Source organism: Erythrolamprus reginae, chromosome 7 (assembly GCF_031021105.1).
Source record: "Erythrolamprus reginae isolate rEryReg1 chromosome 7, rEryReg1.hap1, whole genome shotgun sequence".
NCBI lineage: Eukaryota > Metazoa > Chordata > Lepidosauria > Squamata > Dipsadidae > Erythrolamprus > Erythrolamprus reginae.
This window is the reverse complement of record NC_091956.1, coordinates 33,622,485-33,647,612: the sequence shown is the minus strand read 5'-3', so window position 1 is coordinate 33,647,612 and position 25,128 is coordinate 33,622,485. Positions and strand designations below refer to the sequence as shown.

The 25,128-nt window shown below is 40.0% G+C and overlaps 1 protein-coding gene across 5 annotated transcripts in view; it reads left to right on the top strand.

The window, feature by feature from the left end:
• The first annotated feature begins 13,918 nt into the window (after positions 1-13,918).
• Positions 13,919-25,128, top strand: part of GLRB (glycine receptor beta) — a 52,598-nt gene continuing 41,388 nt past the window's right edge. For 2 of the 5 annotated variants that reach the window (XR_011559591.1, XM_070757299.1), the window contains exons 1-2: positions 13,986-14,211; positions 16,427-16,581. Coding sequence is in view for 3 of the 5 variants with exons in the window: in XM_070757299.1 (XP_070613400.1) it covers positions 16,460-16,581 (122 nt within the window). In the remaining 2 variants the exon portion in view is untranslated. Of the gene's footprint in view, positions 14,212-16,426; positions 16,582-25,128 lie in introns of all 5 variants that reach the window. The other 3 variants (XR_011559590.1, XM_070757298.1, XM_070757297.1) reach the window with 3 other exon arrangements.

Sequence of the window (25,128 nt, the reverse complement as noted above, 5' to 3'; positions counted from 1 at the left end):
GTGGAAAAAATTCACTATTACTTGAATGGTCGGCCATTCGAACTAATTACTGACCATAAGCTCCTCTTAGGGTTATTCGCAGAAAATAAAGCCACACCTGCATTTATGTCCCCCAGAATGACCAGGCGGGCAATCTTCCTAGCCGGCTATAACTATTCCCTGAAATACCGGGGGGGGGGGGGGGGGAGGAGATCAGCCACGCAGATGCGTTAAGCCACTGCCAGAGCCCAAAATCCTTAATGACCCAGCTCCAGCGGCTGATGTGTTGCTAATTGAGCTAGGCAATAGACCTATCGTTACAGTGGAAGAAGTAGCCAGGGAGATGCAAAAAGACCAAGCACTCCGGACATTAACAAACTGCATACTCAAGGGGTGGGGGGATTTCACACATCAGGAAGAACTGAAGCAGTACAAGAGTAAGCAACTGGAACTGTCCAAACTGAAGGGCTGCATATTGTGGGGGGAGAGAGTAGTAATACCTCCAACACTAAGGGAAAGAGAAATGCACACACTTCACAAGGGGCACCCAGGAAGAGTGAAAATGAAGAGCCTGGCCAGAAGTCACTTGTGGTGGCCAGGGTTAGAGTCAGATATTGAACAATGGGTGGCCACTTGCACACCAACAATCCAGACCAAGCCCTCCCAAGACACCACCCTCAGAGTGGGAAGCACCCAGGGGACCATGATCTAGGCTACACAGAGACTTCAAAGGACCATTCCATGCACAAACATTCCTCATTGTGGTAGATTCTTACTCCAAATGGTCGGAGGTAATTCTGATGAACGCAACGACCACCGCTGCAACTGTAAAAGCATTGCAAAAGTTGTTTGCCACACATGGGTATCCCGACTTGATTGTATCTGATAATGGGCCTCAATTCACGGCAAGACAAATGGAGGTATTCTTAGCAGAATTGGGGATCAGATATGCCCTGGTATCGCCTTATTCCCCGAGCTCGAATGGACAGGTAGACCAGATGGTGAGAGTAACCAAAGAAGCTCTCAGTCGTTCCCCATCAGGGGACTGGCAATCAAAAATTGATTAGTTTCTATTAATTCAACATATCACACCCAGCAGCTCTACTAATAAAAGCCAAGCAGAGCTCCTCATGGGCAGGAGACTAAGATCTAGTCTAGACCGACTGCACCCCCTGTACACAACCCAACCAGAGAAAATAAAAAGCACTCCAGAAAGATCTTTTGAAATAGGAGAAACCGCAAATACGAGGACCTATGAGGGGAGGGGTGTTATGTATCTATGTAAATAGGACTATGTAAATAAGTTATGTAAATATCTGTTTAAATCTGCTCCTCTGAAAATCCAAACAGCTGTCAAAGCCGCGCCTACAGGAAAGAAACCCTTTAAATTCGGATACCTGTGCCGAGCGACTTGCTTTTTACCGCGAACTCCAATATAGATACTGTTGCTTGTTACTTTGTTACACAGGCCGATTCCTAATAAAAACTAATCTGGCAGTCACGTGTCCTCCAGTTATTCAGATTTAACATTATTCATTATTTATATACATTCAATTCAGTATATAGTTAGTATTTTAAATATTTTATAGATCATTATTAATGACGCCACTTCAATTAATCTTTTCTTCCTTCCTTCCCTCCCTACTCACTCACTCACTTACTTACTTACTTACTTACTGTAAAATCAAATATTTTTCACTTTCCAAACCTATGTCAATGATTTTTACTATTTCATTTTTTCTTAAGCACTGTATCTAATATACAAATTTACATAATTTGATTGCAAATGTACATATATTACAGCTAGGCATAAAATGTGAACTTTTTAATGCATGCATTTAGATTATGAAGAAACTAAATAAAAATCATTTCATAGTAAAAACAAAAGTTTTACCCCTTTTTAGTTTAATGTTAACAACAATAGCTCTTTACATGCTTAAATTTCTTGACTAACAGAGCATAGGATGTTAAATGAACATGCATGTAAATAAATATTACCATTGATAGAAAGTTCATATTATTTAGTCTTTTAAATTTGTCAGTTTCAAACATTAATCTGAGCAAGAATAAGATGAATTCAATATATTTCTAATTTATTATTATACTCAGAGAATATAACAAAGAAAGACATATAACATATAACAAAAAAAAAAAAGCCATCTGGCCTAAGGGGGAAAATCATTATAAGAATTTTTTTATAACATAAATTAAAGGAAGAAAATGATACATAATGTTTTAAATTGTACCCTCTGTAATCTAGAGCTGGAGCTCTTGCCTAGAGCATGCTGTGTCATTTTACAACAGCTCATTTTAGGGCAGCTTTTGAGGCAGCTCGTTCATCTTTTGGTCCTCACCTGTCACTCATCTCTCACCTGTGGCTCCTAGTAGCTGTAGGATGTGCAGCAGTCACACTCTGGGCAACAGCTTCGACAAGCTGGCCAAACCAGGTCGAGAGTAGCCATTGGATCATTGACTTTTGGTGTGATAGGGACTTGTCTATCCCAAGCATGGTTTCAGGGAGGGGTAGCACTTCTGTTGTAGGAGCATGTTGTGTCCTTTTACGGCAGCTCTCACCTGTGGTTCCCAGTATCTGTAGCAGGTGCAGCAGCCACCCTATCCTACCCCCCTGGCAAACAGCTCCGAAAGACTGGCCAAACCAGGTTAAGAGTAGCTGATGGGTCATTGACCTTCGGTGAAATAGGGACTTGTCTATCCCGAGTACGTGAAGATAGATTCCGGCAGGCTGAGTGGATGAAACCTACTAGATTAGGACAACGGTCATTAAGGCGGTCTCTTCAAGCGATTGGTATGCTAAGAGCATGGCAAGACACGAAAGATGCCCTGGTGAGCTACTGTGGCCAGCCCATCTCCAACTATTTCAACTCTTGTCCTGATATTGGAGCAAGATGGAATCTGGAAAGAGAGTGATGTGCACCTCTCTCTCACTTTAATCCAATTCATGTTCAAGTCTTGACACCCCCCCCCCCAATTCCCATGAAAAGTCCTGTGGGGATGGGTGTGTGATGAAGCAGTAGGTGTGGATATACCGGAAGTTTGGACCTGCACACAGGCAACTCAGATCCAATGACAGCTGAATTCAGCGTCTACCTGAGTGACTGAGCAGCCCTCTCTAGGACCACATGGCTCACCTCCATAGTAAGAGGAAGGGGCTAGAAAAGGTGCCCTAAACATTGTTGCTTTATAGAACCCTGTATAGCTTGCCACAATTTATTATTTATTATTTATTAATTATCTTTATATGCTGTCCAACTCCCGAAGGACTCTTTAGATGGGATCCCATTTCATGTAGCCAAGTAACAAAATTTAAAGAAAATGTAAGGTGACACCACTCACCATTGGCACATGGAACATACACACAGTTCAAGACTACCCCTTAGCAAATCGACCAGAAAGAAGAACAGACCTGGTCTCCAGAGTGCTTGCAAGGTTTAATATCAATATTGTGGCCCTGTGTGAAACTCGTCTAGCCAACGAAGGCCAGCTCACAGAAACAGGAGATGGCTATTCATTCTTCTGGTGTGGATGCAGCAATAACGAACACCGTGTATCTGGAGTTGGATTTGCGGTTAAAAATCATCTTGTCTGCAAACTTGGCAATCTTCCCAAGGGAGTGAATGAACAACTTATGACACTGCATCTCCCACTGCGAAGAGGAAAGCAAGCCACACTGATCAGTGCCTAGGCACCAACAATGACAAACCTGGATGAAGTAAAGGACAAGTTTTATGAAGATCTCGATGACCTACTTTCATCTGTGAAGCACACAGAAAAGCTGATTCTACTCAGCGATTTTAGTGTAAGAGTAGGATGCACTCACTCTGCCTGGAATGCCTTCAAGAAATAAAAATGCCTTCAACAACACTCACAGGATTGTACAGAGAAAGCTTTGCAAGATGCAGGACTCCTGGTTGAGTACCAAAGCAGATAAAATCCAGAGGTTTGCTGATAGAAACGATGTTAAATGATTCTATGAAGCTCTTAGATCTGTGTATGGACCTCAGCCCTCAGGGAGCTTTCCTCTACTAGACACAGCTGGTGCAACCCTCATCACTAAGAAGACCCTGTTTCTACAGCATTGGGCTGAGCACTTCCAATCTGTATTGAACCACCCATCTTCCGTCAACAATGAGGCTATCAACAGAATGCCCCAGATGAATATCAACCACAGCCTGGACTCCCCACCATCAAAAACTGAAACCCTACAGGCCATCAATCAGCTGTCCAGTGGCAAAGCCCCAGGATCTGATGTGATACCAGCAGAGACCTATGAGGATGGTGGTGCAGTTGACAAACTCACTCAGCTGTTCCAGTCTTTCTGGAATCAAGAAACCATTCCTCAGCAACTGAAAGATGCGTCCATCATACACCTCCACAAGAGGAAAGGGAATTGATAAATCTGTGATGATCATAGAGGAATATCACTGCTTTCCACCTCAGGCAAAATCCTTGCATGAGTGTTACGGAACCACCTGACTGACCGCCTAGAATAGGATCGATTAACTGAAGCACAGTGCGGTTGCCACAAAAGGTATGGCACTGTGGACATGATCTACACAGCCTGGCAGCTCTATGAGAAGTGTCAAAAGCAGAATCGTGAATTGTACACCACCTTTGTTGATCTCACTAAGACTTTTGACACTGTCAGTCATGAAGGCCTGTGGTGCATTATGTCAAATTTGGGTGCCCTGATAAATTCATCCTGATGGTATGTCAATTTCACGACAGTATGATGGCCTGTGTGCTGGACAATGGAGAAGCTTCAGAGGCCTTTTCCATCACAAACAGCATCAAGCAAGGGTGCATGTTGGCACCAACCTTGTTCATCATAATGTTTTCAGTCATGCTGTCAGATACCTTCCAGAACAGTTCCTTGGGAGTTAACCTGAGATAGAATAGAATAGAATAGAATAGAATAGAATTTTATTGGCCAAGTGTGATTGGACACATAAAAGAAAAATAAAAGAATACAGGACTGATGGGAAACTGCTCAACCTGCAAAGACTCCATACTGTCACCAAGATAAAGGAGACTGTGCTATGTGACCTCCTCTTTGCTGACAACTAAGCCCTGAATGCTGGATCAGAGCAGGAAATGCCAGCCAGTGTGATAAACTATGCCCTTCTACTGCAATAGCCAATATCTCCAGATAATGTCACATAGTAGAATGTCCTTTACTTGCTTTCACGGATTTATTTGAGCAGCAGTTGGTAAGGAATATAAATATGGTCTTCTTAATCAACATAAGAAATCTTTGACATTCTCTGCACTTGAATCATTATTCAAAATTAACATCTAGAAGCAACCATACTAAATTAACTTCTGCCTTTGAATTGTTAATTACAGTGGTACCTCGTCTTATGAACTTAATTCATTCCGTGACCAGGTTCGCAAGTAGAAAAGTTTGTAAGAAGAAACAATGTTTCCCATAGGGATCAATGTAAAAGCGAATAATGCGTGCAAGCCCATTAGGAAAATGCAAACCTTTAAGGATTTTTTTTTAAAAAAAAAGCAGCGGGTGGACGAAGTGCAGGCAAATAGAGTGGGGACAGAGGCGAGCCGAGGAAGCGGCGGGTGAGACAATCTTGCTGCCAAAATGTGTCTGTGGGAGCCCCGGTCATCCATCGCCCACTGCCCCCTCCTGCCAGAAGCCCATGAGGGGCCAGAGCCGGGTGTGGGGAAGGGCGGAACTTTTGGCTTCTGGATGGACAGGAGAGCCTGGAGCCACCACCTTCCCGCCCACCCACCGCGCCAATAAAGAGGAGTTGGTCCCGAATTCTCATGCGCACTGCACCAGGGTAGCTCTGCCGGGCCAGGCTACTGCTCCTCCTGCCGGAGCTCCCAACGCCTGCCAGAGAAGGCTCATTTCTCTCGCGCGCTCACTCTGCTACCCGCTACAAGGACACCGCACTCGTCTCACTCACTTGCTCTCTTGCTCTCCTGCCATGTTGGGAGCTCCAGGGGGAGAAGCAGTAGTCCGGCCGGGCAGAGCTACCCCGCTGCAGCATACACAAGGATTAAGGACCAACTCCTCTTCCTTCCTGGCGGCATCTCTGCAAGGATGGTCTCAAGACTCCCCCCTACCTGAAGACGCCCCACTCTGGACAGCTTCAGCATTTGCTTTCCACCAGGCCACACCAGTTACCACCGCCTGCCTAAGATACAGCGGGGTCTGTACTGGAGGGACCAGCCGAGATGCCCCCACAGGGCCATTCATGCCCCAACACTTGTCTTGCCTTATGATGATGGCTCCAGCAGCCCCATCTAGCAGGACCCCATATGGCTACTGGCCCACTTCCTCTGCTTGCTTTCAATTGCAATGAAGCAGGGAAGCTGAGGGACAGAGTGGGTTGGCAGTCACACGGGGTACTTTCTATGTACTTGCAGTTGTGTACTGTTGAAGAGTGGCTGAAGGGTTTATTGAGCTCTATGTCATCTTACTCCCTGTTTGGCTTTCCTATAAGACACCTATTTTGTACTATACTCAGTTATAATCATTAAAACAATGATTTCCTGTGCCTTACATTGAGTTGGGCAGGAATCCAGCTTCTAGCATGGTGAAGGCTAAACATAGAAATATGCTTGATAAATATAAAGGGAACTAGCAACTCAGAGTATTATGAGATCTGGAAAAATTGGTAAAGACAGGAATAAAATGTGAAAGGATGTATCAAAAGGAATATAGAAACATGTAATGTAAAATATGTATCTATAAAGAAGTGATATAAGAAATGTAACAAATATAAAATATTGGGTTTAAATCTGTATTAAATTATCGAAATGTCTTTTTTTTCTTTTTAAAAATTTGGAAAATTAATAAACATTATTTTAAACAAAAAAGAAATATGCTCAACACTAAATTAATAAATATATACTAATTTATAGTTAAATATTTTATTCAAATATATGTTACTACTTAATACAATAATTTATTCTCATTTGCAGGTGGGACTTTATGGGATTACTTAAACCAAGGCTAATAGCCAAAAGTACTATTAATTAGTTAATACTCTACAGTTCATAAGTAAGGGCATATAGCACTTTTTAAAAAACAATCTTTCTACCTTAGTTTACTGACATATTTTAGGATACCTTTGCTCGATCTGATGAAGTTCATTACTTGTGCATACTTTTCTTCTACAAAATTAAAATGATTTACATTGTGATTCAGGACCCCCCAAAAAGATACTATTTCTTTTCAATCTGTGTGTAAAAAATTTTTCAGGGTACTCTCATGTAGCTTAGCAACAGGTAGAATCTTTCCTTCCTAAAATAATGTTATAGGCCAAAATTAGGACTGGTAAACAATGAAAGCAAACTTGTATTTTTGGCATGCCTTTCATGTTAACAAAGGAAAGCAATGCAATTTTCTTGACAGTTATTTTATCCTGTCTAACTGAATTAATGATAAGCACATATACTGTTTGAGCAGGAATTATAGTTGCTCCTGGTATTCTAATAATAATTGACTTCAAAGTAGCCAAGAGGTATATTGAGCTGCAAAGACATGTCAAGAACTATAGAATTCTGTGAAAAGCAAAATATGTTACCTCAACATCTTTATGCTTGAGTTTACTCAGCTAAGATAAAGTAGACATTCATCGCATACATGACCAACATCTTTATGCTTGAGTTTACTCAGCTAAGATAAAGTAGACATTCATCACATACATGACCATTGTTCCATGAGACTCTCAATTTAGACTTTATGCTTTCCCACATGTCAGTTGCTGACATCCTCATGTCATTCTCTTATGCTTAATTCCAACACAAATATAAAAAGTGGCAGTTATTGACCAGCATCTGGTCCTACCATATGAAGAACATTGCTTCTCATCAAGGGACGTATTTCCAGCAAGGATATGAATGAAATGTATTATATAGCTTTTTATTCCTATTTAAAAATTATATGAAAGCTTAGTTTGATGAACTCTTTGTGTGAAAAGCAGTCTGTGAAAACTTTCATTGGATAGTCGAACTCAGCATCTATGCCATCATATAGTAAGTACTGTATTTTTCAGTGCATAAGACACACCTTTTTACTTCAAAAAATGCCTTAAAAACTGGGTGCGCCTTATACATCAAATGTTACATGGGGGGGCAGTTGGGTGGTGGTCAGCAGCAGTGGCAGCCTTCCTCTGCTTCGGCAGCAGCTGTCCCCAGGCCACCAGGCAGCCCTTGGTTGCTTCCCTCCCTGCGGGAGACCAGCGGGCGTTGTCCAAGGAGCCCTCCTGGCAGGCCAAAAGGCATCTTGAGCAAGCGGCTCTGGCAGGTGCTTCGTCTCCCTGGCTGAGGCAGCTTCGTTTGGAGCAACCTTTGCCAACCGCCGCTACCATCTGAGGTGATCCTGCCGCTGCCCACGCATACCAGCCCCAGGTGCAAGGTGGGGATAGCAGAACTCCCTTCGTCCTTTGCTTAAAAGCCACTCGGCATCAGGGAGAACGGAGCCACAAGCGCTGCCTTCAAGCTCCGTGCAGGGTGGCCACAGGCGCCTCCAGCATTCTTCGCCCAGGCAAAAGACAAGGGGGGGGGGAGGTTTTCAGGCATCCTCCCCCTCCACCCCCGCCACTGCCTCCTCTCCCTGACTACAGTCACCTTTTTTTGCCACTGCCGCCGCTTGTTGAATCCAAGCACAGGCTGAGGCAGAGGAGCTGTTAAGCAAAAAACAGACGGGGCTTCTGCTTTTCAAGCCGAAGGGGACGACAGGCTTTTCCCCCCTCACAGGGTGGCTTTTGACGCTTTTTCCTCTTTTCTCTCCCCCACCCTGTTTTTCCCTTGGCAATCTTCCTTAACATTTGGGAAGGCAGAAACGGAAGAATCGTGGGGTGAGGGGGAAGCCAAAGAGGGAGCACTGGGCACCCCCTCCCCATCTCTCCCTTTCTTCCTGCTCGGATTCACCTGGATCTCCCTTCCCTCTGCTGCAGATCAAAAAAACAGGTGGTCTTTCTGCCGTGCGATCTCAGGAGTTTCAGATGGGGGGGGGGGGAGAACTGCTTCTTCTCCTTAAAGAGAACAGGAGATGTTGTCCTGGAATTTGCAGGCTGGATGAATCCCCTCTTTAAATTGGTGTCTATGTAGCTCTCTCAGCTCTCCCAATTCTTTCGGTGACATTGCGTACATCCTAGGTTTTGGGAGAGTTGCCCCTGGTTCAAATTCTATCGCACAGTCTGTACATCTGTGAGGGGGCAGTTCATTGCAATCTTCCTCACTGAAAACTCTTCCCAAGTCTCTGTATTCCAAGGGCACCTTCAGGAGATCTGGAAGTGTACCTTCCTTCATTGCAACTGCTGCTAAGGACCCATCTGACCTCCCGGGGAGGAGGTTTTCCCCTGCCAGTCTCTAGAAAAGGGTTAGAGCCCAAGGGGATGAAAAGCTTACGATGCCCATCCTCCCACCGAAAAGTGGGAGTCCATTTGTCCATCCAGGCCAGGCCCAATATAATTGGTTCCGACATCTTGGGGGCGACTATGAATCTCAAGAGTTCACGGTGTTGGCCTATCCGCAGCTCCACTAACTCAGTCAGGAGTGTAGTGGGAACTCCACCCACTAGAGAGCCGTCCACCTGCTGTAACCGGATGGGTTTCGCTAAAGGCATGGTCTGGATTTTTAACTTCTCCACTAAGGTTTTGCTAATAAGGCATCTCGAGCACCCTGTATATATCAGAGCCCGTATTTCTTCCTCTTCCTCTGTGGTCATTGTTTTAATCCTTGCTTTAATGATGAACGGATAGATGGGCTCACTCACCATTGGGTCGTCCTCTCTACCAGGCTTCTCATTCCAATTGGGTCCGGTTCCTGAAGGAATAGGGTTTTCACCTTTAGCAAAATCCTCAGGAGAGCACAGCTCTGTAGTTTGAAAGGCCCAGAGACTCTGCAGAGGGGCTTCTTCAGATCCTCTTTCTGCTACCGGGCATGGCTTGCGTTTTGGGGGAGAGAGGGGTTTCAAACAGTCTGTCCCCTTATGGCCAGTCTGGTCACATCTGTAGCAATTTGTTCCCCTCATAACCCCTGAACAAGGGGAGCCCAACTATGAAGTGAAAAAAAAATTGGACTCCCGCATTTTCCGGGAAAATTTGCAGTACCTAATTCATTGGAAGGGGTACCCTCTGTCGGAGGCTACCTGGGTAAAGAGTCAGGATATCAGTGCTGATAGGTTAGTCAAGCAGTTCCATGAGAATTATCCGAACAAGCCAAAGGGTCCTGGAGGGGGAAGGTAGGATGGTTTGGAACGGTACTAACCCCTATACTTATTCTATCATTCCAGGAGACAGGTTTTGTGGGAAGGGAGGCTGCCTGTCAGGCCCAGTCATTAGGTGAAGTCCAAGATGGGCCTGACACAGTTTTGGAGTGAAAGAGAGAGATATGCCACCACACATTCCTTTCTCCAGATGCCATAGTAACAAACACAGGAAGGAATAGGGAATCCTGCATAGGATTAGTCCACACGACTGCACTTGTGGGTGTGGGGAAGTGAGATGGGGTTTTTACCTGGATGTAATCTAAGGGACTCAGAGTTGGAATGATTCCAGTCAAATCCAGACATGGCTGTTAATAAATCTTACCCAGCGAGAAGCACAGGCGTGGAATTGATTTATTTCTCAAGCTATTTGGTTCGCTAACAGTTATCACATGAAGTGTTAATACCACTTTTTAAGGCCTTGGTAAGGCCACATTGGAATACTGCATTCAGTTTTGGTCACCACGATGCAGAAAGAATATTGAGACTCTAGAAAAAGTGCAGAGAAGAGCAACAAAGATGATTAGGGGACTGGAGGCTGAAACATATGAAGAATGGTTGCAGGAACTGGACATGGCTAGTTTAACTTATTTATTGGATTTGTATGCCGCCCCTCTCCGGAGACTGTAGATCTGAAGGTCAGAGGTTCAAATCTCATCACCAGCTCAAGGTTGACTCATCCTTCCATCCTTCCAAGGTAGGTAAAGTGAGGACCCAGATTGTGGGGGCAATATGCTGGCTTTGTTAAAAAGTGCTATTGCTAACATGTTGTAAGTCACCCTTAGTCTAAGGAGAAGGGCGGCATAAAAAATGAATGAATGAATGAATGAATGAATGAATGAATGAATGAATAAATAAATAAATAAATAAATAAATAAATAGGCAGGTACTAGGCAAGAAATCCAAGGATCCTGTAATTTAAAAATAATCATATATTTTCTGTGGGCAACTGTTGTAAAACAGGTTGTAGACTATGTTGCTTGTATATAGATAAAGGACTCAAGGAGAAAGCTAAAAAATACCAGTAGTCTAATAAGAGAGTAGACATATTTTGTGGTCAGTAAGTGGAAACAATAAATGGAAATGTTCAGATTCCACTCCATAGACCATTTTTCTTACCAGCATATATAGCTCTGTAATTTCTTTATGAGTCAGTGAGGGTTGTACAGTTTTTCTTCTGAAAGTGGTATGTTCCATAAATAATGCATTTCATGTGGTAGATGTCATCATGAGAAATCATATGTTTCTGAACCAGAATATATGCTTTTTTTCTGTAGAAACCAGATAAAAGTGATATGAAATTGAAATATGTTCTCATTCCACAATATTTTACATCCCATGTATGATTATACTATTCAACTTGAAATTCATTTAAAATCTTTAGGAAGAAATGTGTGACATTCAGAAATGTCTTGTGTCTTGAAGCCATTAGGGTCTGGATGGGGGTTAACAGGTTAAACCGGATTGTGGGGGCAATATGCTGGCTTTGTTAAAAAGTGCTATTGCTAACATGTTGTAAGCCACCCTGAGTCCAAGGAGAAGGGTGGCATAAAAACCAACCAACCAACCAACCAAACAAATAAATAAATAAATCTCAACCCTGACAAGACTGAGTGGCTGTGTGTCTTTCCTCCTAAAGGTGATATCATCTGCCTGTCTATTGTACTGGGAGAGGAAGAAATTTCCCCTTCAGATAGGGCTCGCAACTTGGGTGTCCTCCTAGATCTAGAGTTGAGACTAGAGCAACATCTCTCAGCTGTGGCTGGGGTGGCTTTTGCACAAGTCCGTCTTGTCTACCAGTTGCGGTCCTACCTTGATCAGGAGGCGCTCTGCACAGTCACTCACACCCTCATCAGCTCTTGTTTTGACTATTGCAATGTGCTCTACATGGGGCTACCTTTGAAGAGCGTTCTGAGATTTCAGCTGGTGTAGAATGCAGCAGCGCGTGCAATAAAGAGTGTACCAAGGTACGATGTATTACTCCAACTTTACAGGCACTGCATTGGTTACCAGTCAGTCTCCAAACACAATTCAAGGTGTTGGTATCACCGTTAAAGCCCTAAATGGCTCAGGACCAGACTATTTATGGGACAGAATTAGCCTTCTGCAAGTCCCACCCGGCAAATAATGTCGGTTGGTGGGACCATGGGGAAGTGCCTTCTCTGTGGCGGTTCTGACACTTTGGAGTCAACTGCCCTCAGAGATCCGCACTATCTCCATCCTACCAGTCTTCCGGAAAGTCGTTAAGATCTGGCTTTTCCGTCAGGCCTGGAATTAGGTTGATTGAAAGTATGTATATTTTCTTTAATGTTGTTACTGTTTTATTGTATCGTTGCTTTTTATTATTAGATTTTTATTATTAAATAGCCACTCAAAGTCCATTTTCAACAGCATATTAATCAATACAATACAATACAATAAATAAATAAATTTCAAACTCTTTTTATCTTTTTGAACTGAGATCCTTATGCCAGGACAAACAACAGAAGAAAACCAATTGTTCTTTCCTGTTATTTTCTTAATTGTTTCCATTGCCTCTTATGTAACTCTAGGAGTAGACTGATCAGAAGACCAGATGGCTGGGGAATTCTGGGAGTTGAAGTCCAAATATCTTCAAGTTGCCAAGGTTGGGAAACACTGGTCTACAGTAGTCCCTCGCTATACCGCGCTTCACCTACTGCGGCTTCACTTCATCGCGGGTTTCTGAGGAAGTCGATCGGCAGATTTAAACAGCCCGCCGAACTCGATCGGCAGGTTTTTCAAAAAAAATAATAATCTAAAATTGTAAATACTGTGTTTAAATACTGTATCTAAAATAAATACTGTGTGGGAAGGGTTTATAAACACTTAAAACAATGAAAACTTACCAAACAATTACAATATAAATACTTAAATAAGTACTATCAGTCGATAAATTCCCCATCGCGGATTTCACCTATCGCGGCCAGTCTGGAACGTAACACCAGCGATAGGTGAGGGACTACTGTAAACCATCTTTCAATCAGAATAGAGAAAGAACCCCAGTAGGCAAATAGGTGCCAATTCTGATCAAAATACAGGCAGTACTTGCTTTACAAAAGTTCATTGTGACTATTCAAAGTTACAAATGAAAAAAGTGATTTATGACTGTTTTTCACTTAAACTATTGCTACACCATCCCCATGAACAGGTGATCAAAGTTCTGACCCTTGGCAACTAACTCATATTTATAATGGTTAGTATCCCAGAGTTGTGATCATCTTTTGCAACCTTCTGTCAAGCAATGGGGAAGCAAGATTCATTTAATCACTAACTTAACTGCAATGATTCGCTTTACAACTGTGGCAAGAAACGTTTCATTTAGCAGCAGAAATTTTGGAGTCAATTGTGGTCATTAGTTGAGTACTACTTGTATCACTTCTGCCACCTTCATATCGTGCAGTAAATGGAGGCGACCCCCCTTAATTTTCTTGGAAGACTTCATGTTAGCGAAAAAATGACAGCCAGTTAACAACAGTAGGACTAAATCGTTGTAGTATAAGTTCTGTACTGGTATAATTTTCCATTTTTTTTAGTGAATTCAGGATAGAAAACCCCAACAACCGATAAAAGGCGGGGCGCGCGCAGTGGGGGAAAATAAAGAAAACCTTCGCAGTTCCGTCGAAGCAAACGGCTTAAAGGCAGAAAAGTGACGGGGGGCAGAGAGGAGCAAGGGCAGACGCCACATAGCCACGGCACATGCGCAACAGGCTCGCACATGCTCCCTCACAGCTTCTCAAGTAGCTGTGCACATGCTCAGTAGCAAAATGGACGCTTTTTTGATGCGGGCCGGCTCGTTTTCATAATTCAGCGGCGGCTCTCCGGGATTTCTCTTCCCAAACGGGCTGATGAATTTCGCTTTGGCCATGGGCCGCTGCGGACTGTTCGGTCACCTCTGGCTATAATCCCGGGAGAGGCAGGGGAGGCTGAGCCATCCGGCGTCTCTCTTCCTGCGAGCGGTAAGTCCTTGTCCTGCGCCTCGGAGGGCCGTAGAGTTTGTGCCTGCGCGTCCGTTTAAGAAGAACAGGGAAGGCTTCGGGCACACATGCAGGCGGGACTTGGGAAGGGCTCAGATGGTGAGCCCTCCCCGCGAAGTCTCGGGCTGGTGCAGCGTCTCGCTCTGCAGAAGTGGGCGATCGGCATCGCCCTGCTCCATCGGTACCTCCGTTCTGTACCGCTTCTGGCAGGATAGCCGTCCGCCCTTACTGAGAAGCGACGTTGGGAAAGAATTTGGGGACAGGCAGCGGAATCCCCGGGCACTGCTATTGTGGTCGAGACGCGCAGGGGAGGAAACTGCGGGCTGAGAGATATTTTCATCCGGGAGGAAAGCAGGTGGCTATCCAAATGTAGGAAAAGCTGTAGGGCGCAAGTGCGAGGATCTGGTTCTGACATGCCAGGCTCCACTGCTCGGTTCCGATTAGGAGGGAGAGAAATTATGTTTTAGAGGCCTTGTTGGTTCAACAAGGTGCTGGAGGGGGCAAGTGATAAGCTTTAGGCATTGTTGCTTGGTGAACGGGTGTGGGGGAAGTGACATCTGTTGCTAAGGTGACACAGGCAATCACTAAAGAGCTTGTGTGTGTGTGTGTGTGTGTGTGTGTGTGTGTGCATTTTCTTAGAAATGTGTCCTCCAAACAAGGTGCTATTTCTGCACCTTGAAATGTGTTCTGCAGATCTTCTATGCGAAGATCCTACAACCTCAGTAATATGTGATTAACTTCAGAAAATGCCACAAAGATTTCACACTAGTAGAATGCAGGAGAAGATGTTATGGAGACCTTGTCACTGGAGACGGGAGGGGATACAATCACCATTGCTACCAATGCTGCAGCACTGGAGCATGTCCTTGGTCAAAGCCTGGATGTGCTTATGGGAAGTACAGAGAACCCATGCCTCATAATCTGACTGCAGTCCCCATCCTATGGGCAGAAGAAGATGCTTCTTCTGTTGGAGGAAAGACAATAATTCTGTTACTAAAGATATAAATTCTGTTGAATTCTGTTTGAAGGGATATAAATATCTAACCTCTGCAATCAGAGTAAGAAGGCAAGAGAAGGATGGAGAAATCTACGCAGCACATATTATAATGCTCAGTCACTTGCTCTAAAGAGCTAGGGCTGGTTGAAGATAATAAATTCAGAGAGTTTTTTTTCCAGCCAGTGCCGCAACCAGTATTTGTATTAAGTGTAAACAATTATGCTGCTCCTTGTTGATACAGAATATTCAATAAATGCCATGCAAAGAGCATGTTATAATAATACAGCATCAATGAATACCTGCCATTATTTATATTTGAAATTAGAATGTTAAATAGAAGATTATTGATAATTCATGTAAGTATATTAATTGTAGTAAAAAGCTGAACATTCCCGTGGGAATGTATATACGGTATATTCTGTATATATACTGTAGTAAAAAGGTTTTAATATTAATTGAACTACTAGAAGAATAAAATTCTAAAGATGGCCCAAAACTAATTTGTTGTATCTTATATGTAGCAGAATATGAAAATACATATAAAAAACTCCATGACTGATTACACTATTTATATTTAGGAATTTTTGTAGGTGAACATTCATGCCTACAGCTTCTTTTGAAAGATTTGTTTGTAAGATTATTTTAGAAGATTATTTCTAAAATAGCTCAAGATTTTATTAATAAAGGATGACCATGTGTTGCAAAGTTTACAATGATAGTTAATGTATAATATCCCCAATCTGAAATAACTAAAATGAGCTTTAAAATATATATCTATTTTTAATTTATTTGTTATGTGCCTTTGAATCAGTTTTTTATTCCTGGCAACTCCCTAGTCTAATCCTTATAGTTTTCATGGTAAGAAGTTTTAGAGGTGGTTTGCAATTGCCTGCTTCCTGTGAGTGAGAAGGAGTGACTAATCCAAAGTCACCTAAATGACTTTCTGCTCAGACAGGACTAGAAATCTCAGTCTGCCACTTCCTAGTCAGATGCTTTAACAACTACACCAAACCAGTTCTCATAGATGCCTATTTTAGCTTTCCTTAAACTATAACAGCCAAATTAATAAAATGTAATAGCTAAGAGAATAATTATTTTTATGCATGATGTTTAATGGTGTTTTCTTCCTGTGTGAAGTATATTCTAGTTCTTCATTGAACCTTATCAAAATGCATTTCTGTTCTTTCTCATCTAACACAGGTCAACTTTAATCCTGGGCTTCAAGTCCCCACAATGAAGTTTTCCTTGGCAATTGTTGTAGTTGCTTTTTTCTCCTTATATGTTGAGGAAGTCTGTTCCAAAGAGAAATCTTCAAAGAAAGGAAAAGGGAAAAAGAAGCAATATCTCTGCCCTTCGTATGTTCATTATATTTTTATACAATTTCTGAAATATTATAGTTGCATATAAAGAAATGCCTATACTTAAATGTAGGTTTCCGTAAAACAAGATAATTCATATAAGCAGTACTGTAATTGTATCCATGTAATTCAGTATTATGGTTAACATTTTCTGAAACAACTTTTTAGGGATTTAGACAAGAGATTTTCTCAATTTGAATTTTTAAATTAAAACTTTGTACTGCATGAAGTACTATGATTATGTACCATGAAATGCCATGATTATGACTTCATATTGTTGATAATCAAACCTGAAACTATAATCAGAATTTTAAATCAATTTTTAAAATGTGTGAGTTTTGAAGGGTATATTAATCATTATATTATAACATTTCTCTTACGTCTTTGTGCTTGATTTTGCATGAAAAGAGAAATTATTCTATTATGTTGACCAGGAGTACATAAAGCCATAATGTGACTTTTAAGGAAAATTGACATGAAAGAAATTAATTCTTAGTCATATATTTATATGGTTAAAGGTACTGAAAGCAGAAGCAACCTTAGCATGCCATGGTCACAGATAAATTTTTAGTTTTAGTGACATTCACAGACAGCACCTGTTTTTTTGTCTCACCAGTAATTTTGAGCTTGCATAGGACAAAATTATTCTGGTTTTTTTTGTTTCTTAATGCATAAATATATAGTACAATTCATTTAGACTATAATTTCACTTACAACAGTTAGTTAGAAAGTTACAATGTCACTGGAAAAAATGAGATATGATCATTTTTTGCACTTACAACGGTTGTTGCAGCATCCCCATGATCAAAATTCAAATGCTTGGTAATTGATTTCTATTTATGAAGGTCGTAGTGTCCCAGAGTCCTATCAGAATCAGATCACCTTTTGCGACCTTCTGACAAGCAAAGTCAATGGGAAAACCAGATTCACTTAACGACTATGGTACTAGCCTAACTGCAGAAATTCATTTAATAACTCTGGCAAGAAAAGTTGTAAAATGGGCCAAAATTCATATAACTGTATCATAACTCTCATTTAGTAACAGAAAGTTTGGGCTCAATTGTGGTCATAACTCATATTAGGCAATGACTTTTTATTAATTGACCTCAGTGACCTCTAAGTGAACAGGATCTGCTATTATAAAAAGTTAAATTAACTTTCGTTATTTTGGTAGGGTGCATGTGATATTAGGAAAGAATGGTATGAATTCTGCTTTCAGATTTGGACAATACAATTTTAGTTTGTACGGTTAGGGTTTTGTTTTTCCAAAAGTAATTTTTTTAAAATTTAAAAAACATAGAAAAAAGATACATTGAATTTTAATTTAGCCTTATTCAAAGAGTTTAAGGAAATTACCTTATTGGAGAGTGCAAATTCAAATTATAATCTTATTATTATATAAACGAGTGATTATATCCACCTAATATATATGCTCTTGTGTATATATACTGACTTTTGTACAATAATATCCAGCATAAACCTAATTTTGCAAAATACAAAACATATCCCAAACTGTTTTATGAATATAAAATATACATGGTTGTCAATTTCTGAATCCTTACATAGTCTAAATGATTTTTACTCAACTTTAATTTGCTTCAAGTATCAGGATTTAAGGACACTGCAGCAAAACAATAGTATGAATTTAAAATACTATTTGTAGGAAAATAGAGTACAAATGTATAATAATATACACATGTTTTAAAAATCCTCTATTAGCAATTTCACGAAGTCCAATTATTTCAAAATCTCTTTTGAATTTGTGTGTGTGTGTATGTATAGGGATATGTGTGTATATGTGTATACATACACACCATATTTTTCAGAGTATAAGACACACTTTTTTACTACCACCCCCCCAAAGAGGGTGAAATCTTGGTGCATCTTATACACCAAATATAGCCCCACCCAGCCACTCACCCTTTGGTCTCTACCTGCTAGCAATTTACCTCCTTGCAGCAAGAAGCAGCAGATCCTGCTTAGCACAAGCCACAATTATGTGCCCCCCGACACTCAGCCGATTGATTGAAGTTGTGGCAAACCCACAGTGCTAAAATGAAAGCTGCACAGAAGCAAATTGCTAGAGGGATCAGAGTGTGCTGAAACTGGCTGTTTGTTTTTTTGCTGCAAGGAGGTAAGTCAACAACTATAAATTCCTATAGAATGTTCAAATTATTAGACATTTTTAAAAAGACTGCTTTATTATTAACTTAACAAAATGAAAAAGCTTTTTAAAATAGATACTTGATTTGAAGAGGCTTCTTTTAAATAGCAGAGAATACTTCCAGAAAACCACATCAATTTTAAAGATCTGTAAAAGTATAATCTGAAATGTAAGTGCCTTGTTTTAGTATTAAGATAAGGCAGCTGAGTTAAACCCTTACTTAAGTCATGTTTGGAGTACTGTATATCTATTTAAATAATTGGGAGGAGTTAGTGTGATTACATTTAAGAAAAATTTCTGGGATTAATATACTGTACTGCCATAATGTACATTTCCCCAACTCTTTGCTATTTCTATGGGTCAGGCACACATGCCCACAAATACACAGCAAACAGTGTATATTATCTGTTGCTTGCTATTTGGCAAACTACTGGGAGGCAGAGGCATTTTTTCCTTGTCTTCCTCCCTCAAAACTAAGGTGCGTCTTACACTCCAGTGCGTCTTATACTCCAAAAATTCATATTCTCTCTCTCTCTCTCTCTCTCTCTCTGTGTACATGTACATACACGCATACACATCCTGTTTTCCCCAAAATAAGACATACTCTGATAATAAGCCCAATCGAGCTTTTGAGTGCATGGAAATAAGGCCAAGCACTTATTTCAGGATTTTAAAAAGTATAAGACAGGGTCTTATTTTTGGGGAAACACGGTGTGTGTGTGTGTGTGTGTGTGTGTGTGTGTGTGTATGTATGTATATATACACACACACATGCATATTTGCATACCTACATATACTTATATACTGCTTCATAGTGTTTTATAGCCATCTCTCGGTAGTTTAAAGAGTTAGCACATTGCCCCCAACAATCTAGGTCCTCATTTTACTGACCTTTGGGAGAAGGGAAGGCTGAGTCAACCTTGAGCCGCTCAAGATTGAATTCCTGACTGTGGGCCGAGTTAGCCTGCACTACTGCATTCTAATCACTTTGCCACTACAACTGTTTGCATTCATATATATATCTGTTCTTATTTTGTCTAATTTAAGATTGATCCTCACTTCCATGAATGCTTATAATTTTCTCTGTGAGAAGTACTTTAATTTAATTTCCATCCCATCTGCTATGACTTCATCCATATGAACACAATATTGGAATTTTTTTACAAATTAATGCTTATACAAATAGTTATAGTTATAGTTTATTAGATTTGTATGCCGTCCCTCTCCGAAGACTTGGGGCGGCTCACAGCATAGCAGTAATACAATACATTACAAATCTAACAATAAAAAATTAGATCCATTTAAAAGACATTAATAACATAATAAAATCCCTAGCTCTGCAGTGAATTGATTGCAGACAACAAATTTCAACTTTTATGAATTATGATTTTTATGAACTGAAGCTTTTGAAGTTATGTAGAGCTTTTTTCAAATTGGTCAGAACTTTTCTAGAAGTGTTATTTTACTTAAATGTTTGGGGGGGGGGACCAGAAATATCTTATTTCTACTTCCTATTTTATTTACATGACTTGCCAGTAAAATTATCACAGCTTTATGGTATATAGGTAATGAAAGGATAGGAACCACTGTTCCCTCTAAGGTGCGCGGCCGCGGGGCTGCACACACACAACCAAACTTTAGAGCAGTACTTTCAAGTGTCGCGCAGATGACTCTCTTCATTTTCCCCGGCAACTGAGCTTTGCAAAGTCATTTGTAGCCCTGCTCTTCAACTCTGCTGCCTGCCTCGCTCGATTTCTCCAGCTCGCAGGCAGTGGGAGGGGGGGGAGGAGGCTCACAAAGCCCATGGGACTCTGCTGCCCAGTGCTGCCGAGAGACAATCGCCCAGCCTGTCTGCTGCTGCTCACCGCGGACCAAGTAAGAAGGAGAAAGTAAGAGAGCGAATTGAAACTTCTTGGACGAATTTGGGTCAATCAGAGCATAGATCCAATGCCATTGGAGGGGTATGTGGAAATTGAAAAAAATTATATTAATTTGGGATACCAGAAGGATACTGGTTGAGGAAAGAAAAAAACACAGTGGAAATTGCTTTACGCTTTACTTTTTTTAAAGACCCCTGGAGGGACCGATAGGCAAAAAGGAAGCTGTGTACTTCCTCCTATATTTAGGTACAGCAGGGTGATTCTATAGAAAAAAGCATATGGCTCTTCTCTGGAACAAGCTGAAGGGATAAGATCCTGTGCTCTAGAGGTTAAAGCTGCTGCCTTGCAAAACATACGCTGCAGGTTCAAATCCCCATATGGCTAGCTGCAGAGGGCAAAAGAGCTCGAAATAGACTATACTGCTCTTCCTTTTTTCATTATCAGCAAAAATAGGTTCTTTCTTTCTTTCTTTCTTTCCTTCCTTCCTTCCTTCCTTCCTTCTTATAATAAATATTATCTTACTATTTGTGTAAATCAATATATGATGCTGCATGAATATATATTAGTTGTATAGCTGATCTCCAAATGTGCTTTGCAACCTGGTAAACCAAATCTAATTCTTTTGCAACATCCTAGAGAAGCTACGTATTTAAGGCAGGTCTATGATCTTGGGGAGAAATACATCACAGTTTTAAGATGTACAAGCAGGAGCTACATGTGCTGTTCTGTGCACGCTAAAGCATTTTTGGAAACTGCATAATGTTAATGTTTATCTTATATTGAAATTTTTATTTAAAATACTTTTCTGTTTCCAAAATAGGAGCATTCTATTTCTTACTACAGTATATCTTTTGTTTGGTTTTAATGATAGAATTATCAAGTGATTGAACAACTTTTTAATGTATGTTTAGATCTTAATTAACTTGTTTCTCAGTTGTACATTACTATATTGATTATTAAAAGAAATATTTTAATCTCAAAAAGTCATTTTTGTTGTTTACATTTTATTTTCAAAGTGATATTTTAACACTATCTAATTCATTAAATATGTGATCTCCTTATGTTCCTTATAATAAATGATGTTACAAATCCATATTTAATTACATTGCTGTTATCTAATATAAGGATTGGGACTGATTCATAATAAACTAACTTTTTAACTTAATGCTGAAACATCAAAAGATGCTGTTGGCATTAAAGATGCTGTTGGCATTCAGCATTTGATAAATGTGGCTAAGTCAAATTTCAATACTGAGTCTTGTGGCTGAGTCAAATTTCAATACTTTATTCCAATATTTTAGTTGGCCTTCCTCAACTTAATATTATAGATCTAATTAAATTAGACTTATGACAGACTTCCCACCTTCTTATGTTTTGGAGCTGCACCAGCTCCAATGTACCAACCACGAAGAATATCAAGTTGGATAAGGAAACATTGCAATACTATTTTCCCCTTGAAATGCAAGTTATAATAGATTTAATAGATTATTAATTCATATTTTAGTGACTAATTTTTCAATTATGCATTGAAATCATGACATACTTATCAGAAATAAGTATGTAGCATTCCCATTAATTTAACTAGAGCATGCATTCTTTTGATCCCGGCTTTCTCTTCTTATAGGCTTTTAATTTATCTGCTGCTTGTTTTTGTGAAACAAAATCCTTACTGGAATATCACAAAGAAAATAGGCAGAAAGTAAAGGACAATGGAAAATATTAGAAGATTTTAAGGTTTTTTTTGTGTGTAACATCATTTGAATTTGGATTGTAGCAAAACTGTTGTTCTCATGTCATACCTAATCTATGTTTGCTTTTAGTCCTGGGGTAAATTGTGGAGAAAGGACTGTAGTGTATACAAATAACAATGGACAAGTAAATTTGTATTTCTGCCTGTGGTAGCATAAACATTTTTAATATTCAATCTGCAGATAGGAGAAAAGGACATTAGAGCAGATTTATTACTGTACATAACATTTTCATCAGTATTATACAAAAATATTGAATCCTAATTTGTTTCAACTACTAAGAAAGAGAACTGTCATAGTCTTTGGAAGAAATTCCAAGCAATAACTAGTTGCTACTGGTGTGGAACATACTTATTTTAAAGAAAAGGTGATCCAGTTTTCTGCAAAATATTTCAGCTGCCCTAATAAGTCATTTATAACTTACATAAAACAAATCAAGTCCTTAAATATTACCTGCTGCATCCTCTTTCCTTAATTTTCCATATGGAAACAACAAATTGTCAAAGCTTCATCTCATGCATAGAGGTTTTCCAATCTGATGACAGATCTGTTAGCCATAAAGGGAGCAATCTGAATGGCAGTTACACTATTTATTAGTATAGACTTTTAGACCTACAGTACTCTTGCTTTTGCTTTATGGTATCCAGCCTTTATGAAATATAAACATATTATTATTCTAAAAGTGATTTATTCTATATTTAATCATTCTCCATGCCCTTGAATTATTCTTAAGCTTCCCTGAGTACTGAACTAAATTCTCCGTCTATTACTATTTTCATGTGAATTTGCCATCTGAGATACTGGTTAAAATTAAACTTTTTGGGGGGAAAAATCAGTATTTCATCTTATAGAGAGGAATTCAACACTTCCTTGAGAACATTCATACTAAATTATTTTTAAAATAACAATTATGAATAACAACAACAGAGTTGGAAGGGATCTTGGAGGTCTTCTAGTCCAACCCCCTGCTTAGCAGAAAACCCTACACTATTTCAGACAGATGATTATTCAACATCTTCTTAAAAACTTCCAGTGTTAGAGCATTCACAACTTCTGGAGGCAAGCTGTTCCACTGATTTATTGTTCTGTCAGGAAATTTCTCCTTAGTTCTAAGTTGCTTCTCTCCTCATTCAGCTTCCACCCATTGCTTCTTGTTCTACCCTCAGGTGCTTTGGAGAATAAGTTGACTCCTTCTTCTTTGTGGCAACCCCTGAGATATTGGAACATTGCTATCATGTCTCCCCTGGTCCTTCTTTTCATTAAACTAGTCATGTCCAGTTCTTGCAACCGTTCTTTATATGTTATAGCCTCCAGTCCCCTAATAATCTTTGTCGCTCTTCTCTGCACTTTTTCTAGAGTCTCAACATCCTTTTTGCATCATGGCGACCAAAACTGAATGCACTATTCCAGTGTATCCTTACCAAAGCCTTATAAAGTGGTATTAACTCTTTGTGTGATCTTGAGTCTATCCCTCTGTTACTGCAGCCTCATTCATTCATTCATTCATTCATTCATTCATTCATTCATTCATTCATTCATTTTTTATGGCAGCCTTTTCCTTAGACTCAGGGCGGCTTACAACATGTTAGCAATAGCACTTTTTAACAGAGCTAGCCTACTGTCCCCACAATCCAGGTCCTCATTTTACCCACCTTGGAAGGATGAGGTGAGTCAACCTTGAGCCGGTGATTTGAACTGCTGACCTACAGATCTACAGTCAGCTTCAGTGGCCTGCAGTACAGCACTCTACCTGCTGCGCCACCCTGGCTCTTTAGATTTTAGATTGCTATTGCAGATTGCCACTGCAGATGCTAGAGTAGGCACTTTATTAATTGCTCATATGCTGTTGCTTTGCCTATTATCAATTCAGTTCTTTTTGTCAAGCATATGACCTGGCCTGAATCTGATAGAATCTTATTAGCACTTTTTAAAATTAGCTGATACTGTTTCTGAAATGTCTAAGAAAATTGCTTATTTTTTTTATCTGTTCCATTTGCAATTAGATATCAGTAGGTATAAATTGTTTTAGCTTGGAGCACCTTGTTGTTACTTATTGTCTATTATTACTTGTTTGTTTATTGTTATAAATATACTTCATTTAATTTGATTTTAATCCATCACATACATTAATTTTCCTAACCTGCTTTATTGCCATCAAAACATATATTTTGTTTATTCCTTCAGTATGGTCTTTGACCATAGAAGATTGACGGCAGAAAAAGACTTCCTTGTCCACCTAGTCTGCCCTTGTACTATTTTCTGTATTTTATCTTAGGATGGATATATGTTTATCCCAGGCATGTTTAAATTCAGTTACTGTGGATTTACCAACCACGTCTGCTGGAAGTTTGTTCCAAGACCATAAATGTATAAATAAATAAAAATTACAGGAAGTGTTCTGCTATTTATTCATAAACATAGATTCTAGTATTGGTGATTTAATCAGAGAAAGAGAGAGCGAGAGCGAGATCTAATTAAAGGAAAGGAAACCTTTTCTTGGCATCTGATTTTTATGACAGCAGCAGTTAACCTTAGAAAATATGTACATTTTGTTAATGCATTATCCTATCCTATGCAGTGAATATTGATCAGGAAATTTAGATCTACCAAAGGATACACATGCCTGTCTTTATGATTTACTGTAATAATACTCCCTATATCTTACCCCAATCACCAGCTCATGCCTAAATCTATTGCAGTCTTCAACTTACAATCACAATTGAGCCCAAAATTTCCATTGCTAAGCAAAACA